The sequence below is a fragment of the Oncorhynchus tshawytscha genome, unplaced genomic scaffold, assembly GCF_018296145.1.
Source record: "Oncorhynchus tshawytscha isolate Ot180627B unplaced genomic scaffold, Otsh_v2.0 Un_contig_2916_pilon_pilon, whole genome shotgun sequence".
NCBI lineage: Eukaryota > Metazoa > Chordata > Actinopteri > Salmoniformes > Salmonidae > Oncorhynchus > Oncorhynchus tshawytscha.
Window position 1 is genome coordinate 1 of NW_024609621.1, and position 13,453 is coordinate 13,453.

The 13,453-nt window shown below is 42.7% G+C and overlaps 1 protein-coding gene across 1 annotated transcript; it reads right to left on the reverse strand.

The window, feature by feature from the left end:
• Positions 1 to 1,831: 1,831 nt before the first annotated feature.
• On the reverse strand, positions 1,832 to 6,623 carry LOC112230181 (gastrula zinc finger protein XlCGF7.1; the record flags this gene model as incomplete). The annotated part of the gene is given in 3 exon segments (XM_024396378.2): positions 1,832 to 2,867; positions 4,625 to 5,631; positions 6,420 to 6,623. A coding segment is annotated over 1 exon segment (947 nt), but the record flags the coding sequence as incomplete, so codon positions are not given.
• Between the last annotated feature and the right edge of the window lie 6,830 nt (positions 6,624 to 13,453).

Sequence of the window (13,453 nt, forward strand, 5' to 3'; positions counted from 1 at the left end):
GATGTTTCAATACAAAGTCTGTTTTACAACATGGAGGGCCGGTTTCCACAGATTAAGCCTAGCGCTTAGGATAAAAACCTATTACACTAGAGATTATCCTGCTTTTAATTCCAGGACTTGGCTTAATCTGCGCCTGGGGAAACCGTCCCGCAACGTTCACATCACACATCAGGTGAGAGTGGGACTGTATCACAGGGAAAACAGGTCAGCCTATTGAGGGTTCAATAACTGATGGAACAGCCTATTGAGGGTTCAATAACTGATGGAACAGCCTATTGAGGGTTCAATAACTGATGGAACAGCCTATTGAGGGTTCAATAACTGATGGAACAGCCTATTGAGGGTTCAATAACTGATGGAACAGCCTATTGAGGTTCAATAACTGTTCATTGAGGGTTAACTGATGGAACAGCCTATTGAGGGTTCAATAACTGATGGAACAGCCTATTGAGGGTTCAATAACTGATGGAACAGCCTATTGAGGGTTCAATAACTGATGGAACAGCCTATTGAGGGTTCAATAACTGATGGAACAGCCTATTGAGGGTTCAATAACTGATGGAACAGCCTATTGAGGGTTCAATAACTGATGGAACAGCCTATTGAGGGTTCAATAACTGATGGAACAGCCTATTGAGGGTTCAATAACTGATGGAACAGTCAATGGAACAGCCTATTGTTTTCCCTGGTGATGCAATCATATATTTTAGAGTTCTGATGGGGTCAGACAATTTAACTAGATTCATTTATTTCTAAGTTATATTCTTCAAGAATCAAAGTTAAAATATATATATATATATATATATGTATGTACCAATCCCAGATTGCTCCTTTAAATCCTGCATAAACAAAGGCCAGTTTCCCAACTCAGGACACCTGAGAATCCTCTCACCTGGCTTCTGTCACCTACGTGGCTGCTTACACCTGTTCTGCCTGCGGCTATGGAACCCTGACCTGTTCACCGGACGTGCTACCTGTCCCAGACCTGCTGTTTCAACTCTCTAGAGACAGCAGGAGCGGTAGAGATACTCTTAATGATCGGCTATGAAAAGCCAACTGACATTTACTCCTGAGGTGCTGACTTGCTGCACCCTCGATAACTACTGTGATTATTATTATTTGACCATGCTGGTCATTTATGAACATTTTAACATCTTGGCCATGTTCTGTTATAATCTCCACCCGGCACAGCCAGAAGAGGACTGGCCACCACCCATAGCCTGGTTCCTCTCTAGGTTTCTTCCTAGGTTTTGGCCTTTCTAGGGAGTTTTTCCTAGCCACCGTGCTTCTACACCTGCATTGCTTGCTGTTTGGGGTTTTAGGCTGGGTTTCTGTACAGCACTTTGAGATATCAGCTGATGTAAGAAGGGCTATATAAATAAAATTGATTTTGATTTGTACTGCTTTAAGGATCCACTCTCCAGTTCCTACACTCAGAACACTGAGTCTACGTCCCAAATGGCACCCTATTTCCTATATAGTGCACTACTTTTGACCAGAGCCCTATTCCCTATATAGTGCACTACTTTTGACCAGAGCCCTATTCCCTATATAGTGCACTACTTTTGACCAGAGCCCTAGTCCCTATATAGTGCGCAACTTTTGACCAGAGCCCTAGTCCCTATATAGTGCGCTACTTTAGACCAGAGCCCTATTCCCTATATACTGCAATACTTTTGAACAGAGCCCTAGTCCCTATATAGTGCACTACTGTTGGCCAGAGACCTATTCCCTATATAGTGCACTACTTTTGACCAGAATCCTATGGTCCCTAGTGCACAATTTAGAGAATAGGGTGCCATTTGGGGCGTAGCCCCGAGGTTCCTCTCACCTGGTTTGCTGCTCACACTTGTGCCTCTTCAGGCCCCCACTCTGACTGTAGCTCCTACAGCACTCTGTGCATTTGTACGGCTTCTCTCCTGTGTGGACAACCATGTGTACTTTACGAGACGCCGAAGTGACGAAGCACTTGTCACACTCGGAGCATTTGTATGGTTTCTCCCCTGTGTGTTTCCTTCTAACGTGGTCTTTCAGTTGGCACCCCTGTTTGAACCTCTTCCCACAGTCCTGGCAAGAGAACGGCGTCTCCCCAGTGTGCTGTCGCCGGTGGACCATAAGGGTGTGCGGCCGGGCAAAGGTCATGGGACATTCTGGGCAGGACAGCGGGCGCTCGCCGGTGTGGCTCAGCCGATGATACTTGAGACTCATGTAACGGACGAAACTCTGGCCGCACTCCGGGCACACGTACGGTTTATACCCGCTGTGGGAAATCATGTGGCTCTTGAGTTGGGCGGAGATCTTGAAGCCTTGGCCGCACTGGGAGCAGACGTAGGGCCGCGCGTCGCTGTGGAACCGCATGTGCCGGGTCAGGTTGGATTTGAACGTGAAGGTTCTACCGCATTGGAGGCAGGCGAAGGGGCGTTCCACCTCGTGGATTGGTCGGTGCTCGACCAGACCGCCTTTCCGGGAGAAGGTTTTATGGCACACCTCACAGGAGTACGGCTGGTACTGGGTGTGGATCCGGGAGTGTAACTCCAGCGTGGTTTTGGAGAAGAACTTCTGGCCGCAGTCTGGACACGGGAACCGGCGGACCTTCTGGTTGCGAGGCCACCATTCCGGCTCAGACCGCAACGCAGCCAGATTGAACAGCTGAACGGTAGCCGACCGCAGCCGCCTCCCTCCATCCTGGTGGTACAGGGGGGCATCCTCCGTCTTGATACCCAGCTGATGTGCATCTGTCCTGGGGTCGCTCTCTGTAGGTCCCCTGGTGTTACCCATCTCTGGGTCGTAGCTCTCTGTCTTCACAGAGTTCAACCAGTGTTCATCACTTCTGTACCGACAGGCAGCTCGTCCATCTCTTGTTTCACCTGGTTTAGAACAGAATAGCTTTATTTTCTAAGAGGATTCTTCAGTGGTGGTCGTATGACACATAAAGATATCCAGTAAAACATATACCTGCAACATTCACACAGACATATATAGTAAACATACACTACCAGTCAAAACATTTAGAACACCTACTTCAAGGGTTTTTCTTTATTTTTTTACCATTTTCTACATTGTATAATAACAGTGAAGACATCAAAACTATGAAATGACACATATGGAATCATGTAAGCAAAAAAGTGTTAAACAAATCAAAAATATTTGAGATTTTTCAAATAGCCACCCTTTGCCTTGACAGCTTTGCACACTATTGCCATTCTCTCAACCAGCTTCACCTGGAATGCCTTTCCAACAGTCTAGAAGGAGTTCCCACATATGCTGGGCACTTGTTGGCTGCTTTTCCTTCACTATGCGGTCCGACTCATCCCAAACCATCTCAATTTGGTTGAGGTCGGGGGATTGTGGAGGCCAGGTCATCTGAGGCAGCACTCCATCACTCTCTTTCTTGGTAAAATAGCCCTTACACAGCCTGGAGGTGTGTCGGGTCATTGTCCTGTTGAAAAACAAATGATAGTCCCACTAAGCGCAAACCAGAAACCAGATGTGAAGGCGTATCACTGCCGAATGCTGTGGTAGCCACGTTGGTTAAGTAAGTGTGCCTTGAATTCTACATAAATCACAGACAGTGTCACCAGCGAAGCACACCCACACCATAACACCTCCTCCTCCATGCTTTACGGTGGGAAATACACATGGGGAGATCATCCATTCACCCACACCGCATCTCACAAAGACACGGCGGTTGGAACCAAAAATCTCAAATTTGGACTCCAGACCAAAGGACACATTTCCACTGGTCTAATGTCTGTTGCTCGTGTTTCTTGGTCCAAGCAAGTCTCTTCTTCTTGTTGGTGTCCTTTAGTAGTGGTTTCTGTGCAGCAATTCGACCATAAAGGCCTGATTCACACAGTCTCCTCTTAACAGTTGATGTTGAGATGTGACTGTTACTTGAACTTTGAAGCATTTATTTGGGCTGCAATTTGAGGCTGGTAACTCTTATGAACTTGTTCTCTGCAGCAGATGTAACTCAGGGTTTTGCGACTGCACTTGAAGAAACATTCAAAGTTCTTGAAATTTTCCACATTGACTGACCTTCATGTCTTAAAGTAACGGACTGTTGTTTCCCTTTGCTTATTTGAGCTGTTCTTGCCATAATATGAACTTGGTCTTTTACCAAATAGAGCTGTCTTCTGTATACCCCCCCCTTTGTCACAACAAAACTGATTGGCTCAAATGCATTGAGGAACGAAATTCCGCAAATGTAACTTTTAACAAGGCACACCTGCTAATTGAAATGCACTCCGGGTGACTACCTCATGAAGCTGGTTGAGAGAATGCCAAGCGTGTGCAAAGCTGTCATCAAGGCAACGGGTGGCTACTTGAAGAATCTCAAATATATTTTGCTTTGTGGTTACTTTTGGTTACTACATGATTCCATATGTTTATTTAATAGTTTTGATGTCTTCACTATTCTCCTACAATGTAGAAAATAGTAAAAATAAAGAAAAACCTTGAATGAGTAGGTGTTCTAAAACTTTTGACTGGTAGTGTATAGCTGTAACATTCACACAGACAGATATCTAGTAAACATATAGCTGTAACATTCACACAGACAGATACAAATGCTATACAATATCTCAATTAAATGTTAATTTAAAAGCCAGAATTTTAAACCTACCTCTTGTTTTACCTCGTCAGGCCTCAAGATGGCGCTGGAGAGTTGTAGACTTATCTTGGGTTTGTTTTTGCTTCCCTTGGGGCGACCCCACCACTTAGGGGCCGATGATACCTGGCTACAAACACTTTCACTGTCAGCAGAGTTGTTTCCTTTTCCTGTGGATTGGTTCCTTCCTCTGGTGGTGGAGTTTTTCTTCTTCGTTGGTTTTCTGCCTGGTTTGTTATTGTTCTTCTGAGCAGCAAGAGACAGTTGATCCTTCGTTAGTCTGTGGAGTCTCACGATAGCAGCCATTTTGAGATGATTCAGGTTAACGCTATGCAGAGAATCTCCTCCCTCTATTTTGAGTTGATGTAAGGCGCGTTCCTCTGCTCAGAAGTTGCTGACGCCTGACCTCACAACGCCTGGATATGTATTTTAAGTTTCGACTAACCACATCATGTTATAGCAATGGTTGATGAATGTAACATCTGAGTAGGGGAACATTACCCCTAGTCTCAATCTGGGCAGAGAAACGTGTTCTGTTAAACTAATGTCTCAGGATCTTGTAGCTCTAGGATGGAACCCTGTGGGGGATGTCTTGTCCTCTCCTTTAAAGACAGAGCTGGTCATCATTCTAGGGACCTGTAGCTCTAGGATGGAACCATGTGGGGGATATCTTGTCCTCTCCTTTAAAGACAGAGCTGGTCATCATTCTAGGGTCTTGTAGCTCTAGGATGGAACCATGTGGGGGATGTCTTGTCCTCTCCTTTAAAGACAGAGCAGGTCATCATTCTAGGGTCTTGTAGCTCTAGGATGGAACCCTGTGGGGGATGTCTTGTCCTCTCCTTTAAAGACAGAGCTGGTCATCATTCTAGGGTCTTGTAGCTCTAGGATGGAACCCTGTGGGGGATGTCTTGTCCTCTCCTTTAAAGACAGAGCAGGTCATCATTCTAGGGTCTTGTAGCTCTAGGATGGAACCCTGTGGGGGATGTCTTGTCCTCTCCTTTAAAGACAGAGTTGGTCATCATCTGTAAGAAATAATGGATTCAATGGAGAGAAAGTAAATAAGAATACTAGAATTGAGAAAATTAAGCCTACATCGTAAGATTTAAGAGTATAAATTAGACTCAATCAAATTAACTAAGAATAAGGAATCCAATAGTATTATCTCTCCAAAGTAGACATATTAAATAAACTATTATTGGTGAGAAAGACCCCCTGACTGGTTTTTAAACCTTTCACATCATTAATCTATGAAATCATTATAGGATAAATAGATCTTCATTGTGAAATTCAACACTACATTTTGCTGCAAGATAGGTCTCTTTTAAAGATTAAAAAAAGTCGACCAAATGTATTATGTTGGTGCAAAACGAAGCAGAACCTAAGTTACATCCGGATGAATAATGCATTGATTACATATTGACAATTAACTCGACAGATACTTAAAGCGAAGTTTATTTGATAGCTTGCATTGTGGAAAGCTATAGCTACTGTAGTTATTCAGTTGATTGGCTGATTTATGACGTTTGGTCATCTTGCTCTGGTCTAATCGCGCAAAGACAACGAGTTGCTCCTAAATAGAGTTACACGCACTGGACCAGAGCTAGCTAAACATCAGCTGGACCAGAGCTAGCTAAACATCAGCTGGACCAGAGCTAGCTAAACATCAGCTGGACCAGAGCTAGCTAAACATCAGCTGGACCAGAGCTAGCTAAACATCAGCTGGACCAGAGCTAGCTAAACATCAGCTGGACCAGAGCTAGCTAAACATCAGCTAGCTAGTTACTACTGCAAGAGACATCAAATAGCCTACCTGCAGAGACGAAGGCAACAATCTGAGGCGGGCATGGGTGTTCAGAGTCGGTTTACTGAGAAGCCAGTACAGTTATATCAGGAAATAATTGCAATCCCAGTTTGCAATAAATACATTTGCATTCAAAGATAAACAATAACGCACATGAATCCACAGCGCAAAGGAAGTAGTGACTGGTTCTGCTGATTTTGTTCGACGTCCACATTCTCAATGCTGCCACCTAGCGGACCGGATGAATCAGACATATCGTCCCATTTCCAAGCATGCTCTATAAGAGATAAAGATAGACCTCCCCCCTAATTCTCATGGGTTGCCCATAATCATCTGTACGTGTACTGTCAGAGACATAACTATCTGTTCGTAAATCCACATGGTAAAACACGTATCTACTGTTTGAAGAGACAGTATAGATTTGCTTTTCATTCATTTTTTAAATCATTTTATTTGGTCATAAAATTATAATAATTCTGATTATTATTATTATTATATTATTATTATATATTATTATATATATATTATTATTATATATATTATTATTATTATTATTATTTTTTGTTAAATGTATTTAATTTTTTTCCCATCATTTGATATAATTATTTTTTACGTAATTTTATATCAGCATACAAATGTGTTAGATAAAACAATGCATGATACAGTATTGCTTAATATTTTCTCCTTGAATGACATATGACTATAATTCACACTGACATAAATTCCAGGAATGAGTCTAACCAAAGCTGGGATCCAAGCTCTAATTTAGTGGTAACACATTGATAATCATTCTCTCAGTAGTCAACCTTTCATTGTCCGTTTCTCTCCAAGTTCCCACCATCTTGTAATTTGCTCCATAAGTCATCAATGATCAATTTGAACACAGCTCCAACTGCCACTAACATCACCATGGTGACCACCACACCCTTCTTTCTCCCTTACTGGGTGTGTTGACATTGAAGTGGTTTCCACCATTGCTCTCCATCATCTCCTCTCTCTTCTCCAGCAGCTCAGTGACTGTGGTCACCTTTCTCCTTGTTGTTGAAGACATGATATCTGCCCCTGCAGGTACTGATTAGTTGTAGCAGTTGACTGTTGTCCTTCAGTAGGTCCTCCACTGGTCTCCCCTCTAGCTGGTCTCCCCTCTAGCTGGTCTCCCCTCTAGCTGGTCTCCCCCAGTAAAAAACAGCACCCCGACCCTGGCCAGTGTTACCAATCAGGACCAGACTCAACACTGACGGGTTTGATTTACAACAGTGAGGGACGACTTCCCGGACACAGATTAAACCTAGCTAGTCCTATAGGCTAATAACCAACAGTTCTCTTGCTCTTTAGACCAGGACTTGGATAGTTCACCCACATTACATTCAGCAGTCTATGGACAAGCTATGACAGCAACAGATGCTTTGGTGTTGTTTACCTGGTCACTGTTTCAAAAGCTAACTTTTTAGCATTTACGGCAGGAATCCATTGCACGTCAATGGTACCTAAGCATTTTCACACTTCATGTCCAATTCACCTATAAGTAACTTCATTGAGCTACACAATACATTTGTAGATACTTTAGGATGATTTGGAAATGAAGAGCAAAAAAAAGACCCACTATGGCCTTTCTCACTTTGTCATGTTTCTCTCCCACATGGACGACCATGTGTACTTCTGGTTGGATTGGAACATGAAGGCAGGCACACTTTCAGTTTGATTACTAACTCATAGAAGTCGAATGGAGATGGCCCTTAATGGTGTTGCCTATGCTGTCACAGAAGCCAGTGTGTCAGAGCCGACAATAGACAATGGACCTGATCGGACAGCTCAGAGCACCTGCTCTTTTCTGTCCATAAAAACAAATGGATTGGTGGAAGAAGCAGGGCAGGAGCAAGGAAGGAGGGTGTGGTCAAGCAAGGCGTCCCCCGAGGCTAAATGCCCGGAGGTTTTTACCAGAACAGGCATAGATTAGTTTCACCTTTTGTCTTTTCCTGACATGAGTTTGTTGTGTTTAAAATCAGCTTTATTCAAATTATAGCTCACAACTGTGCGGGGGAAGAGGGGTGGGGGCGCTAAGGAGTGCATTCACATATATCTACACACTTTCATACACACACACCTTCCACCTCTCTCCATTGTTACTGTTGGTTGAGGACCTTCCACTTCTCTTCATTGTTACTGTTGGTTGAGGACCTTCCACTTCTCTCCATTGTTACTGTTGGTTGAGGACCTTCCACTTCTCTCCATTGTTACTGTTGGTTGAGGACCTTCCACCTCTCTCCATTGTTACTGTTGGTTGAGGACCTTCCACTTCTCTCCATTGTTACTGTTGGTTGAGGACCTTCCACCTCTCTCCATTGTTACTGTTGGTTGAGGACCTTCCACTTCTCTCCATTGTTACTGTTGGTTGAGGACCTTCCACCTCTCTCCATTGTTACTGTTGGTTGAGGACCTTCCACTTCTCTCCATTGTTACTGTTGGTTGAGGACCTTCCACTTCTCTCCATTGTTACTGTTGGTTGAGGACCTTCCACTTCTCTCCATTGTTACTGTTGGTTGAGGACCTTCCACCTCTCTCCATTGTTACTGTAAACTCAACGTGGGTGTTGCCTTCAGGCCCTTGTACTGGGACTGGGATTCAATCCAATTCAACACACGACAATATACATCATAGGATAGCTGCTCTATAATACGCCTTGGATTGAATCCAGGTGTGTGTGTGTGTGTGTGTGTGTGGCAGTGTGTGTGTGTGTGTGTGTGGTGTGTGTGTGTGTGTGTGTGTGTGTGTGTGTGTGTGTGTGTGTGGCAGTGTGTGGCAGTGTGTGTGTTTGTTTGTGTATGTCCTATTTCCTAACTCAGTTGTGAATTTATTTAATCAGACCACTAAGATTAACCAGTAGGCTATATTTTATGATGTTTTTGAGAATGGACCTGAGGATTGTTTGTACAGCATTAGATAAGAGTTTCTTGCGTAACTGACTGATGACAATTACACACGTTTATAGACTGTGTGTGTGTGTGTGTGTGTGTGTGTGTGTGTGTGTGTGTGTGTAAATGTACTGTGAGCACAACACAAGATTATCATGGGAAGATATTGGGTTCTCCAATAAATATAACTTGATATCAGTGACAGCATCTTTCCAGGGGGTGAACTGGTACATCAAGCTGCCTCACCCAACAGAAACAGGAGATAGACTAGTGCCCTGTCCAGGGGGTGTACTGGTACATCATTCTGCCTCACCCTACAGAAACAGGAGATAGACTAGTGTCCTGTCCAGGGGGTGTACTGGTACATCATTCTGCCTCACCCTACAGAAACAGGAGATAGACTAGTGTCCTGTCCAGGGGGTGTACTGGTACATCATTCTGCCTCACCCTACAGAAACAGGAGATAGACTAGTGTCCTGTCCAGGGGGTGTACTGGTACATCAAGCTGCCTCACCCTACAGAAACAGGAGATAGACTAGTGTCCTGTCCAGGGGGTGTACTGGTACATCATTCTGCCTCACCCTACAGAAACAGGAGATAGACTAGTGTCCTGTCCAGGGGGTGTACTGGTACATCATTCTGCCTCACCCTACAGAAACAGGAGATAGACTAGTGTCCTGTCCAGGGGGTGTACTGGTACATCAAGCTGCCTCACCCTACAGAAACAGGAGATAGACTAGTGTCCTGTCCAGGGGGTGTACTGGTACATCATTCTGCCTCACCCTACAGAAACAGGAGATAGACTAGTGTCCTGTCCAGGGGGTGTACTGGTACATCAAGCTGCCTCACACCACTCATTGTTTCTCAATCCTGGTCCTTGGGACCCAAAGGGATATACATTGTTGTGTTTACCCTAGCACTCACACACTTCATTCCACTAATCAACATCATCATCATCATCATCATCATCATCATCATCAAGCATTTGATTTGAATCAGCTGTGCTTAGTACAGGGGCGAAGCCAAAAACATGCCTCTCTTTCGATCCCTGGGAAACACCTGGGCTACAGAAAGAGGAAATCAAAATGGGCTTTTTGGTCTTCATTTAAAGTTATGGTTAGACATACAGTAAGCAGTGTGGTTGGTCTTCATTTAAAGTTATGGTTAGGCATACAGTAAGCAGTGTGGTTGGTCTTCATTTAAAGTTATGGTTAGACATACAGTAGGCAGTGTGGTTGGTCTTCATTTAAAGTTATGGTTAGACATACAGTAGGCAGTGTGGTTGGTCTTCATTTAAAGTTATGGTTAGACATACAGTAGGCAGTGTGGTTGGTCTTCATTTAAAGTTATGGTTAGGCATACAGTAAGCAGTGTGGTTGGTCTTCATTTAAAGTTATGGTTAGGCATACAGTAAGCAGTGTGGTTGGTCTTCATTTAAAGTTATGGTTAGGCATACAGTAAGCAGTGTGGTTGGTCTTCATTTAAAGTTATGGTTAGACATACAGTAGGCAGTGTGGTTGGTCTTCATTTAAAGTTATGGTTAGACATACAGTAAGCAGTGTGGTTGGTCTTCATTTAAAGTTATGGTTAGACATACAGTAGGCAGTGTGGTTGGTCTTCATTTAAAGTTATGGTTAGACATACAGTAAGCAGTGTGGTTGGTCTTCATTTAAAGTTATGGTTAGACATACAGTAGGCAGTGTGGTTGGTCTTCATTTAAAGTTATGGTTAGACATACAGTAGGCAGTGTGGTTGGTCTTCATTTAAAGTTATGGTTAGACATACAGTAAGCAGTGTGGTTGGTCTTCATTTAAAGTTATGGTTAGACATAAAGTAGGCAGTGTGGTTGGTCTTCATTTAAAGTTATGGTTAGACATACAGTAGGCAGTGTGGTTGGTCTTCATTTAAAGTTATGGTTAGACATAGGCAGTGTGGTTGGTCTTCAGTAAGCAGTGTGGTTGGTCTTCATTTAAAGTTATGGGCATACAGTAGTGTGGGCATTTAGTTATGGTTAGACATACAGGCAGTGTGGTTGGTCTTCATTTAAAGTTATGGTTAGACATACAGTAGGCAGTGTGGTTGGTCTTCATTTAAAGTTATGGTTAGGTCTTCATAAAGTAGTTAGCAGTGTGGTTGGTCTTCATTTAAAGTTATGGTTAGACATACAGTAGGCAGTGTGGTTGGTCTTCATTTAAAGTTATGGGACATACAGTAAGCAGTCTTCACAGTTATGGTTAGTACAGTAGGCAGTGTGGTTGGTCTTCATTTAAAGTTATGGTTAGACATACAGTAGGCAGTGTGGTTGGTCTTCATTTAAAGTTATGGTTAGACATACAGTAGGCAGTGTGGTTGGTCTTCATTTAAAGTTATGGTTAGACATACAGTAGGCAGTGAGGTTGGTCTTCATTTAAAGTTATGGTTAGACATACAGTAGGCAGTGAGGTTGGTCTTCATTTAAAGTTATGGTTAGACATACAGTAGGCAGTGTGGTTGGTCTTCATTTAAAGTTATGGTTAGACATACAGTAGGCAGTGTGGTTGGTCTTCATTTAAAGTTATGGTTAGACATACAGTAGGCAGTGTGGTTGGTCTTCATTTAAAGTTATGGTTAGCAGTGTGGTTGGTCTTCATTTAGACAGTAGGCAGTGTGGTTGGTCTTCATTTAGTTATGGTTAGACATACAGTAGGCAGTGTGGTTGGTCTTCATTTAAAGTTATGGTTAGACATACAGTAGGCAGTGTGGTTGGTCTTCATTTAAAGTTATGGTTAGACATACAGTAGGCAGTGTGGTTGGTCTTCATTTAAAGTGTGGTTGTCTTCATTTAAAGTTATGGTTAGACATACAGTAGGCAGTGTTGGTCTTCATTTAAAGTTATGGTTAGGTTGGTCTTCATTTAAAGTTATGGTTAGACATACAGTAGGCAGTGTGGTTGGTCTTCATTTAAAGTTATGGTTAGACATACAGTAGGCAGTGTGGTTGGTCTTCATTTGTGGTTGGTCTCTTCATTTAAAGTTATGATTAGGCATACAGTAGGCAGTGTGGTTGGTCTTCATTTAAAGTTATGGTTAGGCATAAAGTAGGCAGTGTGGTTGGTCTTCATTTAAAGTTATGGTTAGACATACAGTAGGCAGTGTGGTTGGTCTTCATTTAAAGTTATGGTTAGACATACAGTAGGCAGTGTGGTTGGTCTTCATTTAAAGTTATGGTTAGACATACAGTAGGCAGTGTGGTTGGTCTTCATTTAAAGTTATGGTTAGACATACAGTAGGCAGTGTGGTTGGTCTTCATTTAAAGTTATGGTTAGACATACAGTAGGCAGTGTGGTTGGTCTTCATTTAAAGTTATGGTTAGACATACAGTAGGCAGTGTGGTTGGTCTTCATTTAAAGTTATGGTTAGGCATACAGTAGGCAGTGTGGTTGGTCTTCATTTAAAGTTATGGTTAGACATACAGTAGGCAGTGTGGTTGGTCTTCATTTAAAGTTATGGTTAGGCATAAAGTAAGCAGTGTGGTTGGTCTTCATTTAAAGTTATGGTTAGACATAAAGTAAGCAGTGTGGTTGGTCTTCATTTAAAGTTATGATTAGACATAAAGTAGGCAGTGTGGTTGGTCTTCATTTAAAGTTATGGTTAGACATAAAGTAGGCAGTGTGGTTAGTCTTCATTTAAAGTTATGGTTAGACATACAGTAAGCAGTGTGGTTGGTCTTCATTTAAAGTTATGGTTAGGCATAAAGTAGGCAGTGTGGTTGGTCTTCATTTAAAGTTATGGTTAGACATACAGTAAGCAGTGTGGTTGGTCTTTATTTAAAGTTATGGTTAGACATACAGTAGGCAGTGTGGTTGGTCTTCATTTAAAGTTATGGTTAGGCATACAGTAGGCAGTGTGGTTGGTCTTCATTTAAAGTTATGGTTAGGCATACAGTAAGCAGTGTGGTTGGTCTTCATTTAAAGTTATGGTTAGGCATAAAGTAAGCAGTGTGGTTGGTCTTCATTTAAAGTTATGGTTAGGCATAAAGTAGGCAGTGTGGTTGGTCTTCATTTAAAGTTATGGTTAGGCATAAAGTAGGCAGTGTGGTTGGTCTTCATTTAAAGTTATGGTTAGGCATAAAGTAGGCAGTGTGGTTGGTCTT